General features: G+C 39.8%; 2 protein-coding genes across 2 annotated transcripts; one reads left to right on the top strand and one right to left on the bottom strand.

The window, feature by feature from the left end:
• The first annotated feature begins 3,568 nt into the window (after positions 1 to 3,568).
• On the top strand, positions 3,569 to 14,599 carry aadac (arylacetamide deacetylase). The gene is made up of 5 exons (XM_020088000.2): positions 3,569 to 3,998; positions 6,188 to 6,416; positions 6,972 to 7,041; positions 9,374 to 9,545; positions 11,617 to 14,599. Exons 1-5 carry the CDS (start codon positions 3,858 to 3,860, stop codon positions 12,241 to 12,243), a joined length of 1,239 nt encoding a protein of 412 aa, XP_019943559.2. The 5' UTR covers positions 3,569 to 3,857; the 3' UTR covers positions 12,244 to 14,599.
• A 1,145-nt stretch (positions 14,600 to 15,744) lies between these two features.
• LOC109630068 (succinate receptor 1) lies at positions 15,745 to 18,500 on the bottom strand. Its single transcript, XM_069534524.1, has 3 exons — positions 18,358 to 18,500; positions 17,848 to 17,951; positions 15,745 to 17,702 (listed from the first exon to the last, which is right to left on the bottom strand). The coding sequence occupies exons 2-3, from the start codon at positions 17,848 to 17,850 to the stop codon at positions 16,752 to 16,754; spliced, it is 954 nt and encodes a 317-aa protein (XP_069390625.1). The 5' UTR covers positions 17,851 to 17,951; positions 18,358 to 18,500; the 3' UTR covers positions 15,745 to 16,751.
• Between the last annotated feature and the right edge of the window lie 8,231 nt (positions 18,501 to 26,731).

Consider the following 26,731-nt stretch of genomic DNA (forward strand, 5'->3'; position numbering starts at 1 on the left):
CACTGTAACAGATATTCAGGAAAGTTTCCAAAACTTGATGTATCTGATTCAACAGCTTTCTTGTTCTGTTTTTATAACCTCTTGGTGGATCCACCCAAACACATTGTGATAGAATAAACATGAGTGAGTTTGTTAAACTTATTTTAATGTATTTCCAAGCAAAATGAATAAATGCTTGATTAATAAAGATTTATTTTTGAGATATTGTATTGGCTGTCAGTGCAATGGCATTAATTCTGTGCTGAATTAAACTTAATTTTGTAGAAGAGGATTCTAGTTTTTATAGGAAACTGTTTTTCATACAGCTAAACATTAACGTCTATATGGGGAAATTACAGAGAGGCCAAAAACGGAGCATGTCTTTATGAAAATATACAAGTGTTGATGATAATAATTATAGTTCCCACATTGGCAATGAGGTGTGGGGAGCCAACAAGAGCCTTTAATAATCTATGCTGGCTGCTTGCTGTGTTTAGTTCTTTTAATCTATTCAATGAGAATGTTGAATGTGGAGGTCTCTGGTGGGAAAAAGCTCATTTTTATTCATAGTGTATGTGCATGTTTTTATCTGGTCCTGCTTTATGTGCTGTGAGCAATCACTGCATGTAGCCATATTAGCATGTAGAGATGGATCAAACCCTGCAGAATAATCCAATGTGTTGCTTCACTTTGCATAGTAGATACTCACTGCACCACATATCCAACGTTTCCTTTGTTATAGTGCCGTGCTTGTAATCCTTTTTTTTCCTGTCTTTCTGGTTGGATTAGTGAGCCTGCTGCTGAACTGCTTAAAACTCTTTGGATCTAAAAGAAAACGCTCTGTGCTGCACTGATCTTTCTTCTGTGTTTTTATATTCTCAAGGTCAATGCCTACATGCCAACCATCCACTCTCTCCATACTGTTCATTAATTAATAGTAAATTTGCAGGTCAACGGACAATAAGCTGCTCACTGAGGTTTCGACTCTGTGGGATTTACATTCCACGGAATCATTTCATGCCATCAAAAGAAAATGAAGCATTTAGGATCCTGTCAGTGGAGCATGTGTCAGACTAGTGGCCGTCCAACTAACATATTAACGTTGCTTAATCATTTAAGACACATTTTGGTTTATCTTTGCTGTATTTACTTATTTCAACATAATATATAGATAGAAGTAAAGGATTCGAAACCACGATCCACTCAGAGTAAATGCATGTGATGTGATTAGCAAACTGAATGAAATCATAAATATTCTTGGGTCATGCCTGTTTTCTTTTAGGAGAGTGGACATGACATTTGAAATCAAATTAGGGCGACCGCAAAGAAGGATATGTTCTCTTGAGGATCAGGGTAACTGTAGGCTTCATGTTAAATGTGTCTGTATATTTCTATGTATGGATTGATTCATAAATTCTAAACTCAAAAGATTAAAATAAGACACATCAGGACTGAAGTGTGTTAACAGCTTGCATATGTTGCATGGAAAACAGTGGCATAGGAGAAACACAGTCATTTTCTAAAAAAGATTTCTGCATGCAAAGGGAGCCATATGTTCCTATGTAATTGTCAAGTTCATCAGCTAGTTCACACATGCATTCATAATTTATTGATACATTCTTTACATTAAACTCATGTCCAACCTTATTTGGTTGAAGTTTGCAGAGCAACAACACCTGCCTCTTGATAATTTGATCATAAAAATATGCTTCACTCATTTCAGCTTGAACTCATGCAGCCCGTCCACTTTGCCTCAGAGGGGCCCCTGCAACTCAAAGTTACAGCTCACACTCATCACTGATAGTGAAGGGCTGGACTGAGTTCCTTGATTATTACAATCTGATACGCCTGTGCAGATGTATTAATCCCAAGAATGTGCACACACAACTGAAAGAAACGTGGCCTGGCTGCACAAACGCTCATTTCCATGCACGTTTGTGGGCTTACTCACACAAACACACATGCACATAGCAACACGTTGCATGAACACATACACACACTCACACTTCTGTACTCAAACCCTTTGCTGGAGTCTTTGGAGACATCTACACGTCTGCTTGAGCTACCCCCACATGCAGTAGGGGTTTGGGCAGCCACGTGGCACGGCGCTGCACAGCATGGTTCTTACGTAGATGAAGACAACATCCCCACCCACGCACCCTCTGACACCCATCCTCCCCACTTACGAGACGCAATGAGTGAAGGGAGCTCCATTAAAGATTCACTAACCGACTGAGGTGGTCTCCCTCAGAAGCGGAGAGGCCAGTGGTTGGAGGCGAAAACAGAAGGGAGGGGAATTCCAGAGAGGATCCCAGAGTGTCTGAAGTGTGATTCTGTATTCAGAGAGGAGATTAAGTATTCTACTGCTCAGCAGTGATCAGACTCACAGAGGCTTTCACCAAGCCTCCAACACACGCTGGATCCTGCAGATGGCATCTCACTATAGAGTGGGATGCCTGGTGGAGGGAGACAGTTGCCTGCTGCCAAACACCAGCCAATTACAAGTTCCAACCTGACTGAAAGGAAAGTTTGAAGCACAGAGGTTCAACGGAAGTCACATGGAGGGCATGTGCTTTGTTTTTTTCTGGATGATGGCAGCAGAGTGCTTTAGCCCTTTTACAACACATGATGTTACACTACTTGCTTTCAAAGCAGATAAAGTGAAATAAGACTGAGAGCCCTAACCTTGATCAAAGCTTTGAGCTAAAATCTCTGCATTTTTTTCTTTTCTGACTAAAAGCATGAAGATCGATACGAGATTTCAACCTGTCTTTTGTTTAAGCTGTTTAACTCAAGTGCATCTTTATACTTCTTATTCCTTATTCCTGTTTGTTTCCTCGGTGAAAGTTTACCACAGCAAACCAACTGATTCCATCAACCTGCCATATGAAGATACTGCTCCTGTTTGACTTTGAACAGTCGTTTAATTTGTTACATGACATATGATTTTTCAGTAATTGCTGGTATTACATTTCCCCAGGGAGACTTTCAGGCTTTTAATTGTTGAAATAATGAAATTCTCACGCCTGTGTGGACCTGCCTGGCAGTCCCAACAGGGATGTCAGCTGCTTTGCACCTCGTGCATGACAGAGTGAGCAAAAAAAAAAACTCTTGTAGAACTAAATCAATCCCTCTGTGCAGGACCCTTTCAGAGCCTGAGTGCCTGAAAGAGTCATATTGCGTCGACGGTCGGGTCTGCCAAGAAACGACACTCATCTGGCTCTGTCACCCACTTGTATTATTAGCTCTGGCTGCCTTGCAACTGCAGCTAAGTTGCACTACACACACTTTATTTTGCTGCGTTATGGAGGGTCCTGTCGTCATAAAGCGACTTGGATGTGCAGAAAACATAGGAGAATGATCCTTCACGAACGGCTGACACCACTGCGCACAGAGTGCAAGAATCTGCAGTATCTGAAGAAATCCCAAGTGGTTTAATATTTCTCATCTGGTTCTTACCGCGTTCACACAGAGTTTCCACGCGCATCCTGTTTCAAGCTGCAGTCGTTTGAGAAGCACCTGAGGAATTTAGCGGCGCGGGCCAAGGTGGGACGGTTCTGCCTCGTGAGCGCAGCGCAGCGCGGCGTGCACGCGCTCTCCAGCCTCCATATCACTGACACTGGCAATGACTTCCACGGCTGCACGAGACACGGACACGCATCACGGTACGCGCACGAGCAGCAAAGCAAAGCCAAGAACATGCACGCCGACATTACCATCAAATGACAACCGGACACGTGCTGTCATATTTAGCTGTTGTGGATCCAAAATTGAATTCCGTGCGTAAAAAGCTTTTGTCGCGCAGCAGAGCGACGTGTGAACAAGCTGCGGCTCACAGCCCGTTTGTGTTTCGCACCCTGTAGTCAGACAATTGTAAAATGAGGTTGGGAAGCATCATTTTACTCGTCGCCCTCTGCTCGTTTACCGCTTATTATATTTATGAGCCCATTCCCGAGGAGATAGAGGAGAGATGGAAACTCATGCTGACCAACTGCTTCTTCAGAAGTCTCAGCCACCTGGTAAGAATAATGAATACAAATGGATTATGGCACCACTTGGCTGGACATTAGGTCTGCATGGCTCTGACAGCCACTTCTGAAATGAATTCCTATAGTATAAAATATGTTTTAATCTACCAGCCTACTCTGGCTGTATTTATTTATTCACTTTAATACATATTTGGATAATATAAGCTTCTATTAAATACACAAATACTTACATTTTCTTGGTGTTGTCTGTTCTCAGAGTGAATATAAGGTGCCTTGTTAAATGTTTATTGTGTTTTGCTGATGTAGATATACTGTACACACTGGTTACACCAGATTATATCAGATGCTAATCCATGTGTTGTATAGTCCTGCTCACCTGTTCTAATAATAGACCCTATTAAGGAAACTGTTGATGACCGTTACAAGCCTGTGGTGCACTGAGCTCATTGTGGTGTGTTTAATTCTTTAATTGCTTACTTGGTTGTAACCTTAGTGGCATAATGAGGTTTTATTCTCATACATCTTTGTCACTGTTAAAAAGTCACATTTAATCAATTCAGTGGGTGGAAAGGTCACACAATTTGAGTTATTAGATCACAGTTATGAATGAAGAAATATTTCAGATTCTTTGGAAAATGGGACAGTGCAGGATGCTGCCTCTGAAACAATGGGGCATTGTTATTTCTTTCTGCAGGGAGAGTGCGGGTTAAGTTTGAAAGACTTTAAACCTTTGAAGAATCAATATCATTTTAGCATGAACATGTTATTATAAAGATATTCTGATATTCTATCTTTATTTATTTATTTTAACATCTAACTTATCAATGAATCAAATTTTTTACTTTAGCCATAACCAGAGGTACGCTCAGGCATGCAGGTATCCCGTCGTGGTCATGGTGCTTTAATTAGATGTTAGACTTGGAGAATGTAGACACAAATTGCAAGTGACAGATACACTGATTAGCCGCAATGTCAGTTCTTGAGGCTGATTTACTGTTGCAACATGAAAAATGAGTATGCATGAGATTAGAGCGAGTTTGACAAGAGCTATCTCCAAAAACTGTAGGTGTTATGGGGTGTTCCCGGTATGCAGTGGTCCATAGAAGGGGAATGGGGAAAGGTCATGGATGCATAAGGCTGGGAGGTGTGGTCCCATTCCACAAAAGCACAACAAAACCTTAATCCTTACTGTGATAGAAACACACACCCTGTTGCATGAGGGGCTGCATAGCCAAAAAGTCAGTCAGTGTGCCCTTTGATGACCCCCATCACCAGCAGAACACACCTCCAAAATGCATGACTGACAGTAACTGAGCCACGGCCAACTTGTTTTCTTTAACATCATGTGAATGCCTGGAGTGAGAGGCTGCAGCAGCAGGACGCACTACAGGAAAAGGAAATGCAGAGTGCAGAGGCAGCGTGATGCTCCGGTTAACGTTCTGCTTCTGCAAAACCTTGCGTGCTTGCATGTGCTGGAAAAAAACCAGGCTGATCCATGGAGGTCCCACCTGCAATTTACAGGACTTAAAGGATCCCGGTGCCTGATACCACAGGGCACCTTTAGAGGTCTTGCGGAGTCCATGACTCAACAGTTCAGAGCAGTTTTGGCAGCACCATGGAGACTTATGCAATGTTAGGCATATGGTTGTAATGCTGTGACCGAATCAGTGTATGTTCCAGTACTTTTACAATATGTTTCAGTTTTTCAGTGCAACCTGTTCTATGAGGCTCCTTCTATTTTTACTTCAGCAAATTATCATTTTTATTCTTTTAGGCAGAGACTTGAGTAGTAGAATGCTTCAGTAGTTCTTTTTTCCTTTCACGATATGAATGCCTGATACGCCAGAGTGGATGCTGATATGTGGCCACAGCAGAAGTGCATCAGCTGATTCCCCTCATGCCAGCCACCGACTGCTTACCTCATCTGATGCACCGGGGGTGAAGCTTTTAAAGCCTCATTTATTTTATACCTCATCAAAGACTTATGACGTGGTAAGACAAATAACTCCAGGGGGCTGTTTACGTGTTACCAGACAACATTCACATGACTGTAGCCTCTCCCTCGCTCGCTCTGTGACGTGGCCACATAGTTCAGTATCTTAGGGCTTTCTGTTCAGAATATTATGAGCTTTGGACAAGGTGATCGCTCACATAGAATTACCTGGTTTACAGTAACTTTACTACACATGGTAAATTATGTGATATTCTTCTCTTTCCAGGCAGACCTCAGTGAATTGCTGGGGCTGAAGGACTACATGGGGGTAATGTACTTCATTACTCTGGCTGAAAGGGTGGTGCCCGTGTCCGACCAGCACGTCAAGGTTACAGAGGAAAATTTTGACGGAGTCGAGGTGGTGCTCTACCAGCCAAAGCAACAGGGCGGTGGTGAAGAACTCAGGAGAGCCATCATATACCTGCACGGTGGAGGATGGTGTCTTGGCAGCTCCCGTAAGTTGATGGGTTGGTCTGTTTCTCCTTCATCCTGTATAATTACGACTCTCTGACTAAATAATGCATCAAAGATGGATGAGTGGGCAATACCATATTCTTGTGATGTCTTCATCGCAAAGTAATCACACTTTGACTCGGAGAAAGTATTTACAGTTTGATTGATGTTAGAAATTACTTTACAGGCGCCTGATGACAGCTGTGGTGACAGCTACATAAATAATGAACAAACTGTCAAATGCGAAACGCTTTCTCAGGTTTTCCGGAGGAAATAACGTGCCGTCTGCTGGAGCAGTGGGCGACCTCAGAGGGTGTTTACCCCTGCCTGTCCAAAACCTAAAGACATGGCATGCAGTTTGACACATGGCATGCTGCTCTTGCAATCTGTTGACTGGCTGCAGCTATTACAGTAACATGGCTCTTGCCAAGATGTGCCCCTAGACATGTTAATCTGCAGTGTTAGCTTCATGGAAAGTGATGGATGTCAGTTTCTGTGGATGTCTGAGGTGCTTTGGAATCTCTGTTCTGATCTGTCTGTCTTCTCTGTCTATGCAGGAATGAGTCCATACGATCTCCTGGCCAGAGAATTAGTCACTGAGCTTGATGCAGTTGTTCTTTCTGTGGAGTAAGTATTATTCTATTGTCAGCTATATGCAGATGATATAGTGCAAAACTGCTTGGTAAATAACACTGCAGCTGCAACAATTGCCCCCTGCAACAATCTCCAATTATAATGACACTGACAGAGCACATACCTCTGACAAGGCCCAACAGTCCGATGCAAATTCACTCGATCTTGATTCTTATTGGGATCTTCATTAGATTGCACACACTCATAAATATCAATAGGTTTTTTTTCCATTCAGATCCATGAATAATTCTCTGAGAAATATGCTATATTCTAATTTGTCCCACCACAGTTTGATAGTGAATCAAAACAATTGTACTCTTCTCATAACATTACCGATCTCTAGCTCTGCTCCATTGCTGCATTGTATAGCTGTGTGCAATGCTTTTTGCTTTGTCGTTGGCATTTGCTCTCGCTATCGACCATAAAGTTGTTACCATCCACGCAGGCAGCTGAAGCTCGTAGATTTAGCTGCAGTTGTACCTGCGAGTGGCATGAATGAAGCTCTCTCCTGCGATAATTTTCTTTACTGTCTTCAGAGTCATTTCATTTGTGTAACTGATGAATACAAATTTCCCTTTGCACTTTTTCTCACACATATTTTTGCTTTGTCATATTAGCCTGTCCTCCTTCATTAGCCACAGAATAGATGGAATCGAGGATGCAGTAGAAACAGGTTTTCATTGTTACACTCACTGTTGGTCTTTGACACATCCGCTTCTAACTCTCTCTGCACTGTAACTTTATCCTGCCGATACTCCCTCTGTCCCCTCATTCACCACTCATGGTTTTATCAGTCAACAAATGAGGTGACTCAGTCATTAAGTCACACTTTATTTTGCATATGTGTGTGACTATTTGACAGTGCAAGTCGGAGTGGATCAGTATATGTGTATGCGCTGTGTGAGCACATTTCCTTATCTGCCTCCATCTGAATTCCTGTGTGCAATTTGTTAAAGGTTCAATGGGTAATTCCAGCACTTCAGTCTCAGGGTCAGCCATGTGTAACATTTTAGCTCATAGACGGAAACATCTACAGAGATGACACCAGCAGGCCACGGATAGTAAAACTTTTAAATATAATAATAAACAATGGTTGTGCGCATACTTCGGTGAAGGGCCAATAGTCGGTGTGCGTGTGTGGTGGACAATGAATCTGCACAATGAGTTCTTATGTTAACCCTCTAGGATGTGTGACATCATCATTTTCAAACAGGTCTGTCGATTGAAAAAAAGCAAAGTCATAGTACACACACAAACACACACACACAAATACACAAAAACAAAGATACACACACAAACTTATAAAAGCCCGGAAAGTTTCTTAAATTTAATCATTGCACAAAATTGCACAGACTTACATATCAATCCTTTTTCCATGATGTATTCCCTGGGGAATCAGTGGACATTTTATAAAACACAAACTTAAAAGGTTCAGTGTGCAAGATTTAGGTGGCAAAAATTTTATATAAAATAATCCTAGAGATGATTTCACAAGTGTGCCTCATCTAAATTGTACAATTGTTGTTTTATTAACCCTAGAATGGGCATTTTATTTTAAATACTTTATATTTACATTGAAAGTGGGTCCTCTCTATTGAGACCGTCATGTTTTTTTACAGTAGCCCAGATTGGACAAACTAAACCTTTTGCGTTTCTATGGCAACTGAGGCTTCCACAGGTTCTCTTTCATGTTTGGAAGGAGAGGGTGAAGTAAGGGCTATTCAGCTGCAACATGACACTTCACCACTAGATGTCATTAAATTCTACACACTGAACCTTTAAAATAGAGTGATAAAAATAAAAAATCCTGGATCTCCCCCCTCATCCTGATATGCAAACAAATTAAATGAATTTTTCCTTTACCTACACCGCATCCTTCCACCAAGTTCGGTCATCTTGCTTGAAACGCAAACAAACAAATGGAGAGAAGGGAAAGCATATCCTCCTTGGTGGAGTTATAAATAGTAACTTGTATAAATAAGTGAAATCTAGTTAATTTGTGTTAGCTGTCACTTTCTTGCATGTTTCTTAAGTATAAGCCTTTACAGAAACAGTGTGATCTTATATTTTACTGCCTGTTTTTCACATTCTGCTTCTCCCAAACATGATCAAATTAAATGAGACAACAGAGTACGGTGTTCTGGTGCTTCTGTTTCAAACCAATTTAAGTCTTATAAGTTAAAAAAAAAACTCTGTGACTCTGTTACGTCATCTCTTGCCGTGATCAACATGTTTATTTTTTCGGACTCAAACAGTTTTCTGTCTCGTCCTGTCCTCTCATTTATTTATGTTCCAGTTTTAATCCTGCACCTTTCTATTTTTAAAGGTACCGCCTCGCCCCTGCTCACCACTTCCCCGTACCGTATGAGGACGTGTACCGTGTGGTCAAACACTTCCTCCAGAAGGGGGTGCTGGCCCAGTACTCTGTGGACCCAGGACGCATAGCTGTGTCTGGGGATAGTGCTGGAGGGAACCTGGCAGCTGCCGTCTCTCAACAGGTTCTGAATCTATTTTTTTTCTTTCTAGTGTCGGCTCTGTTCGTCTAGTGCACATGGAAACAAACATCTCTGTATGATGAGATGACATGAGACAAGATTAATAACCCGGTTTACGGAAAATATTACTGAACCACTAGAACATGTGTTAAGTAGTGCATCTGAGATAGCAAACATTGATCTACTCTGACATGTATGACTATGCGATGGATCTCAGCTATGTTCATTAGGAGCAAATCTCTCAAATCCATGGTAGTAGTCGAAGGAGAAAGAACTTGTTGGAGCTGACCAGCAGTCAGTGTCAACAAGTGTCAAATCCACAGTATACACACCCTCACAAGAATGTAGGTTATTCACTGATTCTATCACACAATTAAAGGTCAGAAGAGAAAGAACAACCCACCACATTTTCAGCAGTGCCACAGGCAACAGGTAGCTGAGGAGATGAAGTGAGGTTGGAGACAGTGAGCTGTAGCATAGCAGGAAGTTCAACTCTCTGAAGATAATCTCTTTGGAATTGAATCTTCTAATAGTGATTTAAGTTGTGGGTGCATTTCCTGATGCTACATGTGGACTTCAGCACAGCTTTACAAAGTCTTCCGAACAGACCAAACTATGTTTTATTTTGTGCAAGAACAAAGACCATTAAAGGTCCAGTGTGTAAGATTTAGGTGAAAGGGATCTATTGGCAGAAATGTATTATAAAATAATCCTGGTGATGGTTTCACTGGTGTGTTTCATCTAAATTGTTTGAATTGTTTTCTTTACCCTAGAATTAGCCCTTTATATTCAAATACTTTATATTTACATCAGGAGCAGGCCCTCTCTACAGAGGCAGCCATGTTTTTTACAGTAGTCCAAACTGGACAAACAACTGAGGCTTCCACAGGTTTTCTTTCATGTTTAGAAGGGGAGGGTGAGGTGAGGGGATTCAGCTGCTACATAAAACTTCACAACTAGATGTCACTGAATTCTACACACTGAACCTTTAAGGTTGAGTTGAAAACGCTACATCACAATGATTTTGCATCCATATGTACACACTGAGCCATGCAGCATCGTGTGATTCAGCGTTAGGAGAACTGGCACTACACAGACAGCAATCCCCCGACATTCCCAGTTCTTCCTCTTAGCAACTGTGATGTCGGCCTTAAGAGCCAGGAACAGCTTTACAGGACTCTGCACGACTTTTCTCCTCATGCCCATGTATGATCATGATGTTGGCCCTGCACCAAGAGCCCATGCTTGCCAAGTCATGGTGAAGATGAAGTCCTTTTTTTACTGCACCACCGCAAATGTGGAGATAAATCACAGGAATCCATGATGGCCCATCAGATTACCAACAGGGAAAAAAACCCTAGTTCCAAGGAAATAGGGTTTACCAGAAATAAAAGAGTCCTGTGACACATATTCTCAGGAAAGGCTTCTATCAGCAAGAGCAGCCTTTACTCAGAATACACTTTCATGTTCCCAGAAGAAGGAAGTATACATTTTTTGAGGACTGCGTTTGAGCTGAAGATACTCCTGTTTTCATTAAGTTGAGTGCATTCCTCCGCTAAGGCCCAATAGTCCTCTTATTTATATTTAAATTCACTAGATCCGGATTTTTATTCTGAGCTGCATTAAATTGCACAAATTCATAAATATTAGTCCCCTTCATATGCCAGATTTTTTTCAAGATCCTTATATTATTTTCTCAGGAATCAAAATAATGTTGAAAAACGCCCCCCCTCGCAATCTTAAAGAAAGTGAAGAAACATTCTTGGATCAGCTGTTGGTGGACAATGTCACTACTGTACTGATCCTTTTAGCTTACTGCATCCATGTGAAAAGCCTGTTCTAGGCTGTTTGTCCTCACACAGACAGTTGCTGTACATCATTGTAATTCCTGGCAGCTCAGTGGAGACAAAGACAAATGAAGAATACTTGGAAGTATTCCTGTAAACAACCATGACTGGCACATTTGATCACATGCTGGTTCACTTAATCATGAGCTTATATATAATTTGATGGATAAATAGTCTGTTTCCCTTTTATTTGAACACAAATCGATTCTCTCCATCTCTCTCCACAGTTACTAAAAGAGCCTGGAGAGCAGATTCAGTTGAAGGCCCAGGCGCTCATCTACCCGGTGCTCCAGGCGCTGGACCTCAACACTCCTTCATATCAGCAGAACCAGGACATGCCCATTCTACCCCGGACCCTCATGGTGCGGTTCTGGAGCGAGTACTTCACCAGCGACAAAGCTCTTTTCAGAGCCATGATGGCGAACACCCACAACAACCACGAGTCTTCCAGCCTGCTGAAGTTTGTCAACTGGAGCGCCTTCCTTCCAGAAACGTACCACAGAGAATACAACTACAGTGCGCCCGCTGTGGTGCAGGGAGTCGGGGGGGAGGCAACGGGGATGGACGGACCGTCTCGATCTTTGGCTGACCCGAGGGCGTCGCCTCTGCTGGTTCCAGACATGGCCTTACACTCTCTGCCCAAGGCCTACATTATGACATGTGAGTATGACGTTCTCCGAGATGATGGCATCATGTATGTCACACGGCTCCGGGCTGCTGGTGTCGAGGTGTCACACGAACACTATGACACAGGATTTCACGGAGCGCTGATGTTCACTGTGTGGCCCACTGACTTCCTGATTGCACGCCGCATGACAGACAACTATATCAAATGGCTCAAGGAAAACTTGTAAAAACTCCTGACTTATTATAATCATTCCAGCTTGGGTTTTGTTTCGCCACAATGCACCAAAGTTTGTTTAGGTGCCATTTGTTTTCCAATCTGTGTTTAACTTTTTGTTGTTTAGTTCTTGTTTGTCGGTCAGGCTATCTTTCTGTAAATATATTTAGAAATATATTAACATCTTTTATTTTCCCACTCATGTGTTAGATAGCAGGTCAGGAAATGAGAATTTGAAATAATATTTAAAAGTATTTTACATATAGTAGTAAAACACAATGCATATGAAACTAAAATGGCACTATAGAGAGCAAACCTCAGCCAATGCCCAGTAGTCCCCTTATCAAACCCCATTTAAATTCACTAAATCAAGATTTTCGTGAAAATTTATTGGGTTCTTATCTGACCTACTAAATCTTTCCGCTAAGTTTCATGCTAATCAGTCTTTTGTGTAATCTTCAAAAACAAATCCATTCTCTTTAGCAGAAGTAATCAACACTTGCACATAAAAGTAGTAATGAGTTTATTGTCCAACAACCATAAAGCTACCTAAAAAAGTAAAACCCTGCAACATCACTAAGGTTGCTGTATTGTGGATTGTCATTACTTTATTTTTGCTGACTAACTGGCCCTGGCTCATTCTTGTTTCCCCCTGAAGGACCCACTACCTGTTCACTGCATCAACGTCACACTAGTCATGCGTATCACTCATTACAAAAAATATTTTCCCTTTAGAGGTTTTCAGAATCCAGGATAAAACTTCTCAAAGCAGAACAGGATTTTCACAACAGCAAAAAATATAGTCACCTTGGCCAAAGTTAACATTCATCACTGAGCACAAGCTGACTCTGAAACCTGAGAATGTTTAAATGTCTTTGCAATATAACGTCTCATGTGTAAAGGTCACCGATGCTTTAGAAATAGAGCAAAACAAGGACAGAACTAAACCTGAGTAACAACTAAGCAAACGTTACACACAGCTCACATATGCTGATACAGTAACTATGGTATCTTCAATGGTATAATTCAATGGTATCTTTATTAGCAAAACATGCAGAAGTACAACAAAAAAAAATGTTTTGCTTGTTTGCTTCGTAACATGTGGGCTACACCCAAATTAATTTGATCAGCCACATTCCACACAGCATTGCTATTTATATTAGCTTTATCAGAGTATTGCTATCTATATTAGTTAGATACAAGTAGAGGCGATGCTGTAGCAGCCTCAAAACAGTCCTCACACCATGCAGACATGTAAAAAATGAAGAAGAGACAGATTATGTCCTGCAGGAAATTGAGCAACATTTTAAGTGTAGCCTTGATCTTTACAGTACGTCACATGTCTCTTAACCAGGTGAATATTAAAAACTAGAATGGCCTCCAGCAGACAGTCCCCTCAGGAAACCACATTTAGATTCACTCAATCTGGATTTTTATTTGGATCTGCACCAAATTCAGTCTCCTAAACATTTTTTTTTCCAATTAATAACCATTAATTCATCTCACACTATTAAAGAGAGGAAGAGAGCATCCTTCACTGGTATTTCTTGTGTTATATCTAAGTAACAGGCAAAAAAAAAACTAGAATAGAGTGCAAGCCTCAATACGGTCAAGATCCATGAATCATTCTGAGAAATTAACAAATATGAAATTGAAACATGCCCTTCCATTTTGGAGTGGATCTGCCCCCTGATCCAGATCCACGGCCATGCCCCCCATCAAAATTTTAGCGAAATTGTTTGAGTTAGAAATAATTTTGCTTTGGTTCCTGTAAGAGGAAGTTTTAAGACCAAGTTCTGGCTTCATGATGAAATTGTGATGTGAAAATGTGTGTAGAACGAAAATTAAATAAATGTCTTGCACAAACACTACATGCATGTCACTGATCTCACTGCAATTTGTTGTCACCAGTCAACCTTTAGCTCCGGATGTACAAGAATCATGACACAAAACTAGACTCTCCCTTTTTATCTTTATGTCTGTGGGGGAAATCCCCTTGTGACTTCTCTGCACATGGGATGACTATCTGTAAGATAACAGGAAGGTTTAAAGTTCTAGTTCTAGTTAATGTGAAACAGATATGATCTTCTTGACTCAGCTTTCAGGCTTGTCTTTTGTTTGATGGTTTCTTTCTTTCTTTCATTTTTTTCCCCCAGTTACTCATTCAAAATAAACAACCACTTAAAGTATGTAACTTTTGAAACAAGTCAGTGCACTGCAGAGAAACATGGCTCTCTTGCTTAAGCACTGCTTTGTTTTCAGTTGTAAATATGACGCTATTTCTGTGTTGGATTCCCTCTTGGAGAGTGTTTTTGATTTGCTTTTTTAATGTCATCTGACAATAAATTGACTTGACCATTCCCCACTAATGAATTGTCCTTTGTGCGTGATCACCCACGATCAAATTTGTTGTACTCCTTATCATATTTCATTATTTACTTCAAGTTTAAAGACAGATTTTTGTTTTATAACTGGACCCAAATGCAGACATATGCAAAAAACTGAAAAACCTATTTAATCAACCAAAATTTACTGGCTTACAATCAGAAGGCTACACAGATATCTGGCAGCAGAAACAGAAACTAAAAACAGAACAGTAGACACAAGAGCTGGGTTGAACAGAACCAAACCAAACGGACAAAGACAAATGGAAACACTAAATACACAAAGGAGGCAGGAAAGACGGATATGTGAGGGTTCATATAGCTTAAGCAGAGAGAACAACTGATCTGCAAACATACTGCAAATATGTCCACAAATCCACCACCTACACACATTCTACCCAAGAGCTCAGCAAGGTAGAGAGGACGAACACCGAGTGTGAACAATCCATTTACACAAGAGCATTATTCAGAAAGGTCAGCCTCGTTCGCAGGAGGCATTAAACAAACCACAGCTCCCAGGTGTAGCTTGGACTATTCATGCGGTACACTGTACACTGGCCTTGTGTGCAGGTGAGCATGCAGCCTGTTGCCTTATTCCTTCAACACCAAAGAGGGATAAAAACTGTTACGTGAAATGGATTATGGCAGATGATTCCTCTAACCTGCTAATAATGTATAGCTGTTTTGCACAGACTACATAAGTACAGTGAAGAATGTGAGTAAGAAAACACACATCTTATAAACAGTCACCTTACAAAGAAAAGCTGTACAAAGAGCATGTGCCCTGTAATGCAATTTTTCCCAGCCTGACTTTGATACTGAATCATCTTTCAAAAGTGTTATTACATTAGGGTATCACATTATATTTAATATAGAGCTTCAGGTTGTGTGTTTGTATTCACGTGTACTTTCCTGCTGCTTTATCTCATTGGCTCCCTCTCACTTCCACTCCCTGGCTTTCTTTATGAAACTCAAAACCTACACAGCTTATATTTCATTCTTGCTTTTTCCCCCCCACTTTGTTCATCCCAGGAGAGACGCCAACGTAAATGAAATGATGACTCAAGCATGGTGTGATCATGGTTAAGACTAAGGCGCCTGATCCTGGCTGATGTCTTAAAGCCACATGAAGTTAAATGCATTTAATGAGGATTCAGGGTTTCTGTTTAACTTCGGAGGTCACCGACAGTCCAGTATGAAGAGAAGTAGGACCTAGAGATTATTCCACTTTAGGACATATACAGTATATTAGAGTGTTATTAGAAAATATCTCTGGGTTTCCAACAAAAAATACTATATAATAAAAACAATAATGTCTTACAGAAATCAAAACAAAGTTACACAGTGATTTACAGATAAGAATGTAAAAACATGCAAAAAATAACATGAAAAGAAGTAAAAGGAGAACTGAAAGTAGGATTTGAAGGAAATTATAATAAAAAATGTGTGGAAAAAATAACATACAATACATTTATATAGATCTCAAAACGTTTTCATAAATGAGAAAAATATTAAACAAAATGAAAATAATAAAATAGTAAAAACACTTAAAATGTGACAAAAATTTTAGTATATTTACACACAGAAAGATAAAAAAAATAGAATTAGGGGGAATCAGGGAATGTGGAATGATTAGAGCACAAGCTTTGATTCAAAGGAAACTACTGATTCGTTGAAACAAAAAATATTTTTATGTGAATGCAGAAAATGATTTGGCATCTTACACTTGTCATCGTCCCTCCCTTAGTAAAATGAAAAACAGCCATGACGTTAACACAGTATCCAGTTACAAACATAAGTCATAAAGTCTTTTTAAACAAAAACAGATACAGATAAAAGCTCGAATGTGATTTAAAAAAACATTAACAGGGACTGACCTTTAAATGCATTAAGATGATTTACCAGTTCATTTATTTTATCAACATGAAAAAATACATAATTAATAGACACTAAAAATTGTATTCAATATCAATCATACCAGACAGTGTGACAATATTTTAATGGATGTAAATTTGCACAATTATATTAAATGAAAAAAAGGAAAGCATATCTGCAACATTTTAACGAAATGTAATATTTATAGACATAGCCGTTTCACATGTGTGGACCTGTGATATCATGTCATGCAGGGATCTTGTCAGGCTGGTTGTCTTTGCTGCTCTGTCTTTCTGAACAGTTTCCTGAGCTTAGCAAACAGAAGCTGACTAAACTTGTCACCCATGAGAAAGTAGAAAACAGGGTTGATGACGCTGTGCATGAAGGCCAGTGGTCGGGTCACGATGTACAGGCCTCGCACGCACATCCTCGTGCAGAGGTTCATTCCTGCCCAGAGCTGCCCAGACGCCATCGTAATATTTCTCAGCACGTGGTACGGAGTGTAGAGAACCAGAAACATGGCTGCAGCTGAGGCAACAACCCTGAGTGTACGCTTGTACGGTTTGGCCCTGTGCTGCAGAGCCCTTTCCTGGACATGCAGCAGGTGTGCGATCTGGTAGGAGAAACTGCACAGTGCAAGCATGGGAAGAATGTAACCAGTCAAGGTGAGCCCCAGGCTGTATCCAAACGAGTTAATGTTTCCTTTCAGGCTGGCAAAATCCATGCAGCGACTCCAGTTTCCACTCTGCAGGTCCTGAACCATCAGTGCTATCATTGGAGCCACCTCCACATTGACGGCCAGCCAGCTCAGCCCTGTCACAAGCAGGGCGGTCTGAGGCTGCAGCAGGTAGTGGTTCCTCATTGGATACTTTATGAGCAAGAAGCGGTCCATGCAAAGCCAAACCATGAAGAGGATGGAAGAGTAGAGATTGACATGCAGGACGTAGCGGTTTATAACGCAACTGTACGGACTGGTTTCCGCTTGGTGATTTGCATAGAGGTAAGAGAGGCGTGGCAGCGTGCAGAGGAAAATAAGGTCGGATACTGCCAGGCTGAAGAGGTAAATGTTGCAGCTCTGCCAGACTGGCAAGCAAAATATATAGCCGAGCACAACCAAGAGGTTGCCAGGGAAACCGATGCAGAACTCAATAGCATAAAATGGTGACAAATAATACCTCTCCAACACGTCATCTATCTGAGTACAATTCAGCACCTGGAGAAAAGAACGAAAAGGAGAAAAGAAAAGAAGGTGAAAGACTTTAAGGATAATTTTCAAAAAACAGATTCAGCAAATACTTTCTTTAAGTTTACTTAACAGCTATCAACATTTCTATTGGATATTTTAGAATAAGACTTACCATGGTGTGGTCGCTCTTGTTGCAGATTGTGAATACAGAGTGAGACCATGAACAGGTGCAGCAACTATCCGTCACTGGAAACAGTAAACACTACGTGCTGGTACCTCAACACGACAATGGAAAAGTCAGCCACAGTTACTTATGGCTGACGCATTCATGCATAATTTCTGTCATTTGCATTTATGGTTCATTTGCAATGTGTACCTGCACTGGCCTTTCAACACCCTCTTGACTATTGTTGCAGGTAAAATAAGGTTGGCTGTTGAGTTTTATTTTACCGTGAGTTAAATGTTGCTTTTTCTAGACTTGAAATGTCATCTTCACCTTCTTAACAACATTATCTTCTGTTTAAAATGACTTAAAAGAATAGTAACAGACTCAGGCAACACTAACAACCGTTTACAGTTTTTTGTTTTATGTGCAAATATAAAAGCAGTTAAAAGGTCCGATTTGTGATCAATCAGAGAATTGTCTGTCCCTTTTCCAAATGTATTCTAAAGTTATACTTACAATCTCCAACAAGTCGAGCCAAAGAAAATTGTTAACCTCAGGCAAAAATAACCAAATTCAATATTTTCTTTCAATAACCTTTCTCTGTCCTGAGACTAATGCAGTCCCCACCTACTTGACTGACTGCTTATCTAAATGTGTGCTTATGTCTCTACATCTAGGTAGTTTTATCACTGCTACTATCATCCAAACTTCCTGTCTTTTCTTTATAGTCAACCTATTAATATCCTGTGTTGGTTTCACTTGTAATATCACAAATTGCTTTTTTGTTTGAATATTCTTCATTGACATTTACTTATTTAAACAAGATCTTATCTTATTTCCTCTTCTATGGGTTTCTCTGTAATAAAACGTGGAATATAAATGATGTACTTTTACTGCATGTATTTAGCATTTATAAAACTTCATCTCTGAGTAGGAGTCACAGAAATCATTGTAGTTCATCATGTCTGAAACTTTGTACTCTTTGCCACACGTCATTTAATTGACAGTTGTTGTTACATGTTTTGTCTGTGTGTTAGTTTTGGCTTGATTTAATCGTTTTACATGCAAAATATACAATGAGAATAAAATTCATTGATAAAGATTATATTTAACGGATCCTGTTATTTAAGTATTTTTCATTAACTTAGTACAAATGACAGAAAAAGTACTAAAAACCTTCTGAGGCACTTTAATCAGTTGTAGTGAGTTAATAAAAAAAAAGATATTTAATTGAATGCATTACAGCCCTAAATACCAGTTGCTCTCAAAAACTACAATAGTGACATACTAATTATAATAGTATGTATTTGTCAATTTTTTTGAGCACTATTTATTTTTGTATGTTTATCCAACTAACATTTTCAAAGCAGGAATTGTAGTTTATTACTTAGTCATACTTTTACAGTGTGGTGTTTTTTGTGGTGGTGTGGTAACGTTTACTTTCTCCTCTTGAGCCAGATTCAGAGTGAATGTTGCTTAATCACATATTGTGAGTCTCTCAAAGCAAAAGCTCAATGTGCTTTAGCTGTAGCTGAGTCTAGTCCTTTGAGTCCTTTAATACTGCTTCTTCCACTCTTTGAAAACAAATTTGATGGGTTTTTTTTCCTGATTGAACATAACATTATTCTTTATTTTGGTGTTGTACTATTAAAGGGTAATTTATTTAATTAATTAATTTTTAAAATTATTATTATTATTAAAGGACTCTTGGTGTATAATCATCAGGAAATAATATGTTTCTGTCCTCCTGAGATCTACATGAAAGGATCTAAAACAGGTTCATGACCGCAGTGAGACATATACAGTATGACGTAATCTACAATATCAGCTACTTTGTTTAAATCAACAAACCAAAGGGCAATTTATTTATTGGCATTATCTGATATCATTCAAATATAGTGAGTAGGTTCCATAAGGTTTGGATGTGAAAGATACTTTATAAACATCAGGAAAAGTCATAAACAGGTAAACATTAAAAAAAAAAAAATAGAATAGAAATAATACATACAGTTGGAATATATACAATACAAATGATTACCTATTTGTCATTTGAACCCTTATTAATTCAACACTGTAGTTTGGCTCAACTCAATTGTACTGAGATGTATTCAGGTGTTCCTGTTTGTAATTTGATGAACTTTAATAATGCAAAAACAACGTCAACTATAACTGCAATCCATTTTGCTTTGGAGAATAAGCAGATAACTAGACAAAACCGCAGTGTTGACTTGTAAAAGATCAGTCCGTTGGTCTGACGCCCTTTCCTGTGGTTGCACAACACTCTGCTCATGATGATTCTGATAGGAAGCCTACAGTATATTTTGGCATCAAAGCTCACAATGTTGGCCAACCCTTCGAAAGCACATGAGAGACATGTGAGACAAAATCAGGGTCAAAGTTTTCTTCCTTCTTTTTCTCTTTTTTACCGTGCCCTGCAGAGAGAGTAGGTATAACAGATCGGGTATGTCCTTAAGAAACCCTGCTTGGACGGAGGTTGTTTGGTTACATTACTGTGGGATCAAGAGAAATCTTTCAGCATTCTTGTGCTGGGGGGGGGGGGACTTTATTCTATTTAAATACCGACTCGAGTTAGCTTACGTTATAGTATACTCTGTTTGTTTAAATTATAAAGGACGTGTGATCATCTCTGTAATGAATTTAAATGGCCTTGCTCCAGGTTACATAAAACAAATAGCCGTCCAATGTCAACAAGAAGAAATTCTCAGACCATCAGTCAGTGCGCTCTTGGCTATGTGTTCTATGGAGTCGTACAGCAGGGTTCCTGGTGTTAGGACAGGCAGGATAACACTTCTGAGAGGTGCTCCAAAAAATATTTCAAAGACACTGTGAAGTTATTCAACATTTGTTGTAACGTAATAGCGACCTCTTGTGGTAGCAAACCCCCCTGTAGGTTAATTGGGGCGGATGTATTAACCTGCCGGATCTTCTTTATATGGATGCTATTGTTTTGACTGGTGAAGCTGAGCTGGTGAGTTAAGAGATGCATACAATTTGCTTATAACTTGTTGAATGCTATAAATATGTTCATGTATGCACATTATACAATGGATAATATGTCCGTGTCATTAATAGTGTGCTTTTGTGTTCATTTTATGTCATTTTTAGTTGATTACCTGGCGAACGGCACGGTTACTGTTCATGTGCTAGTTAGCTTAGCATGTGTAAAATAGGAATGCTTATGGAAATAAACACGTGAATGACAGTAAGCGGATGTCCGAGCTTGAGTGTGACACTGTTTCATCAGTTGAGAACACCCTTTACGGTGGGAGTTATTAGGTTAATGTAGTTAGTTTAATAAAACCGTACAGACACAAACATTTAAAACGTATAAGTTTGTTTTATTAATTAAAGCATTGAAACTAATATTTATATTAATTTGAATTTCCTCTTTAATATTTAGTTGATATAAATTTTACTCATCACTTTCAATGTACTTGTTTTTTGTTCTCTTAAAAATGCTTTGTCTCCTTCAGACAGGAAGAGAAGGTGATGACTAAGATTAATGAGACGATCATAACAAATAATGTAATTCTATATCTGATAAGCTCAATTTTTAACAAAGTACTATGAAAGCGTTTTTAATTTGACATTTGATATGGTGAGAGTGCCCTCTGGTGGCAGACTCCAGCAATAAGAGTATTCACTGTAGAAAGTGAAGCTAAAAAGCTACAGTCAAATAACTGTAGATTACAGAAGATTACAGCATTGATTTTTTTTTTTTTTACAGAAGTGGGGTTTAAGAATATAAAGTGAATAGTCAGTGAAGTGCATTCTTTTTTAGGATTTTAAAAAGTATTTGAAGTGTTGTATTATTAAAGTGTTTTGTTATGATTGTGGTTGAAGAAGCAAAAACACTCAAGGTCACGTAACTTGTTTTTTCACCTCATACTCCTTTACAATGTATTGATGAGCATCTAACACAGCATGGTCCTGATTTCAGGCAAATCACTTCAATAGGTGGATTCAATTGTGTGTGTGTGTGTGTGTATGTGAATGGTTTGTATTTATGACCACTGAAGCAATTTGCCATTCACACTTTTCTGGGGATCAAACCGCCAGCCTTCTAGTTGGAGGACAACCACTCAGCCACAGCCACCCCTGTGTATGTGGGTTGAGTAATGAAGCAGTCAGTCATTTTGCAAGACAAAACAAAAAGTGTGGATAGAGAGGCATGGCAAAATAAACAGCTTTCAGTGTTTCTTCCATTACTTCTTGTGGATAGTCTCCTAGCTCCTAAAATCTGCAGTTACCACTGCAATACAACTGAAAGCACACTGTAGTTATAAAACACAGCAGTCTGCCCAGCTGTGTGTGTGTGGAGTCTGAGGGCAGACATTTAAAGTGTTAACCATAAACTTTGAAATAAGCTTAACCCATATGAACATGAAACTTGTTTTTCAGCTGAAGAGAATTGTATATATTAGTAGCATATTTATTTGTTATCATATTTACATTAAATCAAGCCATGGCAGACATATTGTGGTTCAAGGTAATTCCAGTAGAAGGCAGCATTGGCCCAATGTACCTACAGCTAAGACTTCATTAGGATGTTGTGAAATTCCACTGTTGGAATAAGGCAGCAACAACGTAGAAAAAAATAAAAAGGAGATTAAAAATGGACAAAACTATTGTAGTTATGAATCAATCGGACATGCAAGCCCGTCCACTTTGTTGCCAGTTAGGAGGACATGGTGTGGACAAAAGCATGTGATGAAAATGAAAGCATGTGATGGACTGGTGTGTTGAGGGGGAACCTGTGCAAACGTCCCTGTGCATTCATAACTTGATGATGGCTTGTGCACATGCTGCCATATCCAAGTGTGAAGTGGTAAATGGACTGCATCTACATATTGCTTTACTGGTACCACATTTACACTACAGGTCACATCGGAGCCTTCTGTGACACATACACTTTGGGGTTTGGTGTCAGACATGCAGAAGCCCGGTATCGAACCTCCGACCTAATGAAGGCGCTGTGACATACTTGTTTGCACAGATCAGTAGCTCCTGAGCCACTGAATCTGCCAGTAGGACTCATGCTCATTCCTCCCACTCCATCTAACATAATGAAGCCTCTCAACCTCACCATAAAGATCACACCCTGAGATTTATCTTTACCCTCAAAGTCTGAACCCTAAAACTGCCTTTTAATGTCACAAGGGAAAAAAACAAATGTCCTCACAATGTAGTAATACTCGCAATAAAAACAAATACACAACTGAACAAAGAGAAACACCATTGCATCACAATGTCTATTGTGCATTTAAAATCAGATTGTGTTCTCTGTTAACACATGAGTGAGTGAGTGAGTAAGTGTTTCATTACGGCCCAAGTGAATGTTCCCATCAGCCCCTGTAGCTCACACTGTCCCACTTCTGGAGGTGACACACTTAAAGCTTTATCACTATAGCGCTGCACAAGTTATCAACATGATTCACATCTGACAGTCTCTTAATAGGACCTGATTTAGCACAAGGACTTTGGTGTTTAAGTTTGTATTACAAGAGAACAAGGCAGTGAAAATCAAAACATTTGATAGAGACACAGCATCTTTTTATCGGGTGTGAGTTTTATCTGAAAGTTGTATAAGTGCACCATTAAGACATCTGGCCTCTGCTTTCTCTAACACTCTCTACATGACCTCGCTCCTCCAAGTCTTTAGTTTTACCTTTCTCCCCTGGAGTATTCCTTTATCATCATTTCACTTTGATTCTTTTTAAGCCCCGTCTCCTTTATTTCCCCTTCGATCATCAAAATCCAGCATCGTCTCATATGGATGCTTCAATAATTCATTGGTGTTTGTCTAAAGCAGCTCGTCAGACGAGGGCAGGGCTGAGAGTTTCACTTGCTTCAGCCATTTTTTTCTTGAGGTCAAACGCAGGGCTGTGGTTATGCCAACTTTTTTTCAAATGTCCTTAAGAGTCCTCGTTTTCACATTTCAAATATGTGTGTTGAGTCCGTCTCTGTGAAACATGATCATTAACTGTGAAAATATAAAACGAAGACCTTTTTTGGGGTGGTCAATTTACAGTTTCACATCACTGAGTGAAGCAGTTAAGCTCATGCTGTTATATCTGTGTCAGAGATACTGTCAAATTAAATCTCCCTTCCGATTCCCCTCCTACTGCAGCAGAGAGAAAATAAAACTCAACCCTAATGAAGGACACTTTTAGGATATTTCTTTTTCCCCTCAAACCTTCATTCAGACATATAAATTATAGCATCTCAGATTATTTGTAGCCCAATCATAATGAAAGTGAATGAAAAATTCAGTTATCTTCTACATTAATCACTTCATTCTTTTTCCCCTCCTGCTCTCTTACTCTCTAAAACTGCAGCTCCTTTTACTTTGTCATGTGTAAAAAAGAATAAACAAACTCTAAAACCTCTGAAAACACAGATTCTTGTTTGCATGATCCTGATTACACACACACACACACACACACACATATATATATATATATATATATATATACATTTTAAAAAAACACAATACAAATGTATATAGCAGGGCAAGATAACAACATCAATAATAATAATATCACAATATAACAAGCTTTACGTACATAAAAACGTACTGCATATGCACTGTAGTGAGGTTTAACGCATAACCTATAGATTAGTAAGATGTTTGTCAGTCTCTGCTCATAAAGAATAGTTTCAAACCACAACCGTCACTTATCGATACCGACTGATACTTGCAAAAGGCAAAGTTGACATTGAAATCAACAGTGTGAGTTTTAATGCAGGCAGAGAAGCAAAATCACAAAATCCAAAAAGAAGCAGGGAGAGAGTCACAGAAACAAATGCTCATACACGAGGAATCAGTGGCACTCAGCATGAAGCACCAAGACTATGGGGCAGGAAGAGTGAGTGAGCAGGTCTATATATACTGAGTGAGTGATTGGTGATGAGGTGCAGGTGACTGAAATTAACTATGGGAGGAGGTGAAGCCTGAGTCCATGAACACAGTGAGTGAAAAACTAAATAAAGCAGAAAGAGAGAGTTCAGCGTGGCCAGGTCTTCACAGATACATATTTTTATTTTGTTGTGATTTCTGGGCATATCATTAAGCCCCAGTAAATATTTTGTCTGTCTTTGAGTTATATTCTTTTGGTGTTTTTAGGGCAGGTGCACCTTCTGCATTATTCTTATTCTTATGTGATATGTCATTGTGCACTTTTGTTGCTGTTTGTTATGCAATATTCTGTTCTGCAGCTGCTGCCAGTATATTTGATTAGTTTTATAATTTTTGGCATCAATATAGCAACAATGTTAAATTATTTAAATGATTTAATTTAGAGTACAATTTATTAATGTATCATTTATTATGGTTTATTGGCACACATAACCTTTTATTTCATCACACTGAACAAAAATGCCAACATATAGTCAGTGTGGGATCCTTTCTACTGCAGCGTTTAAAAGGTTAAAACCCGAAAACTGACAAGGCGTCGACAGTGAGTCATGTCAGGGGTCGTTTGGATAGAAAATGTCAGGAGCAGCGTGTTCTACCATGTGAACTCTTGTAGGAGGTCTGGGACCTATAACCCCCTCCTCTGATTAAAACAAGTTTCTTTTGGATTTGTTTCTGTCGTTTTCTGTCTCCTGCTCAGGTTCTATTTCATTTTTAGTCACGGCATCTCCGGAGGCTTGTTTTACACATGCTGGTGGCGTATGCCACGTCAGGCTTTCTCAGCGTTACTGATATGATTGCATCTGCTGTCTACTGGGACGTATAAATTCAAAAACAACGTCAGGTCAGCTAACCGTCAGCTAATCACTACTCTAGTCACTGGACACGTTGCCGAGCTCTGGGATCATGCGGACTCTGCTGGGGTTAATATCTCAGCTTGCCATCATTTCACTTCAGTCTTCAGCTCTCTCAGGGTCAGTCAAGCAGAGCTAAATGTCAAGCTGTTGCTGTATCCACATAGTTTCCATTACGAAGCTCCTACGAAACAATCTCTGCTTTAATCCTGCGCTGCTGTGTTTTTGGCCCACAGCAGATTTTAAGATGATGCTCGTGTATGCATGCGTTTTAATATTCCAAACTGTCAGAGATGCAATAAGCAGCTGTTTGCTTTTAATTTTCCTAAACGGTAGTTGAGTGAGCCTTTGTACATTTCTTTCTCACAAGTGATGAAATTTGTTTCCTGTGTTAAAGTGACAGCTGCTGTGACACAGGGGTAGGTTGGGGTGGGGTGGGGGATGGGGGGTTGCGCTCCGAACAGCAGCATCTGTGTGTGATTTGCCTGTCGCGTCCCTTGTCAGGTTGAGTTCACGTGAATCGCAATCATTCATGTCAGCAGGTGGCATTTGTAGGTTTTCTGGGGAGAAATTGTTTTCCAAGTGTATGAACACACACACACACACACACACACACTCACACACACACACACACACACACACACACACACACACACACACACACACACACACACACACACACACACACACACCCCAGGGTCTTTTCAAAGACTTCTCTTGTTTCACTTCTGGCATCACCAGGTTTTACAGATGTGAACATTACGGCACAGCACAGAAAATAATGACCCTCCTGTTCTGTGTCTCCACTCGATGACATCATGCTGCTGCTGGGGAAACCTGGGAGCTGTACGGGTTATATTATGTAAAACACATTGTACTGGTTTAACATCGTAAGTAGACACAGCCAGCGTCTTTTAAGTCTCTGTGTTGATTTTGGAATGCTGGATTTTCTCTAAACAGCGAGACCCGACATATCTTAGATTTCCAGTCGCTCTAAACTCATACCTTGTCACTCCTTTTTCTTTGAGGTCTGAGTTGGCAGCTTTGTCAGCCGACAGCCGAGTGTGAGCTGACGACAGAAAACTTCCCTTTGCACCAC

Source organism: Paralichthys olivaceus, chromosome 11 (genome assembly GCF_024713975.1).
Source record: "Paralichthys olivaceus isolate ysfri-2021 chromosome 11, ASM2471397v2, whole genome shotgun sequence".
In the NCBI taxonomy this organism is placed as follows: Eukaryota; Metazoa; Chordata; class Actinopteri; order Pleuronectiformes; family Paralichthyidae; genus Paralichthys; species Paralichthys olivaceus.

Coding starts and splice junctions, on each gene's coding strand:
- aadac (XM_020088000.2), top strand. CDS start 3,858: ATGAGGTTGGGAAGCATCATTTTACTCGTCGCCCTCTGCTCGTTTACC. Junction 3,999..6,187: donor TCAGAAGTCTCAGCCACCTG/GTAAGAATAATG, acceptor TTCTCTTTCCAG/GCAGACCTCAGTGAATTGCT. Junction 9,546..11,616: donor CAGCTGCCGTCTCTCAACAG/GTTCTGAATCTA, acceptor CTCTCTCCACAG/TTACTAAAAGAGCCTGGAGA.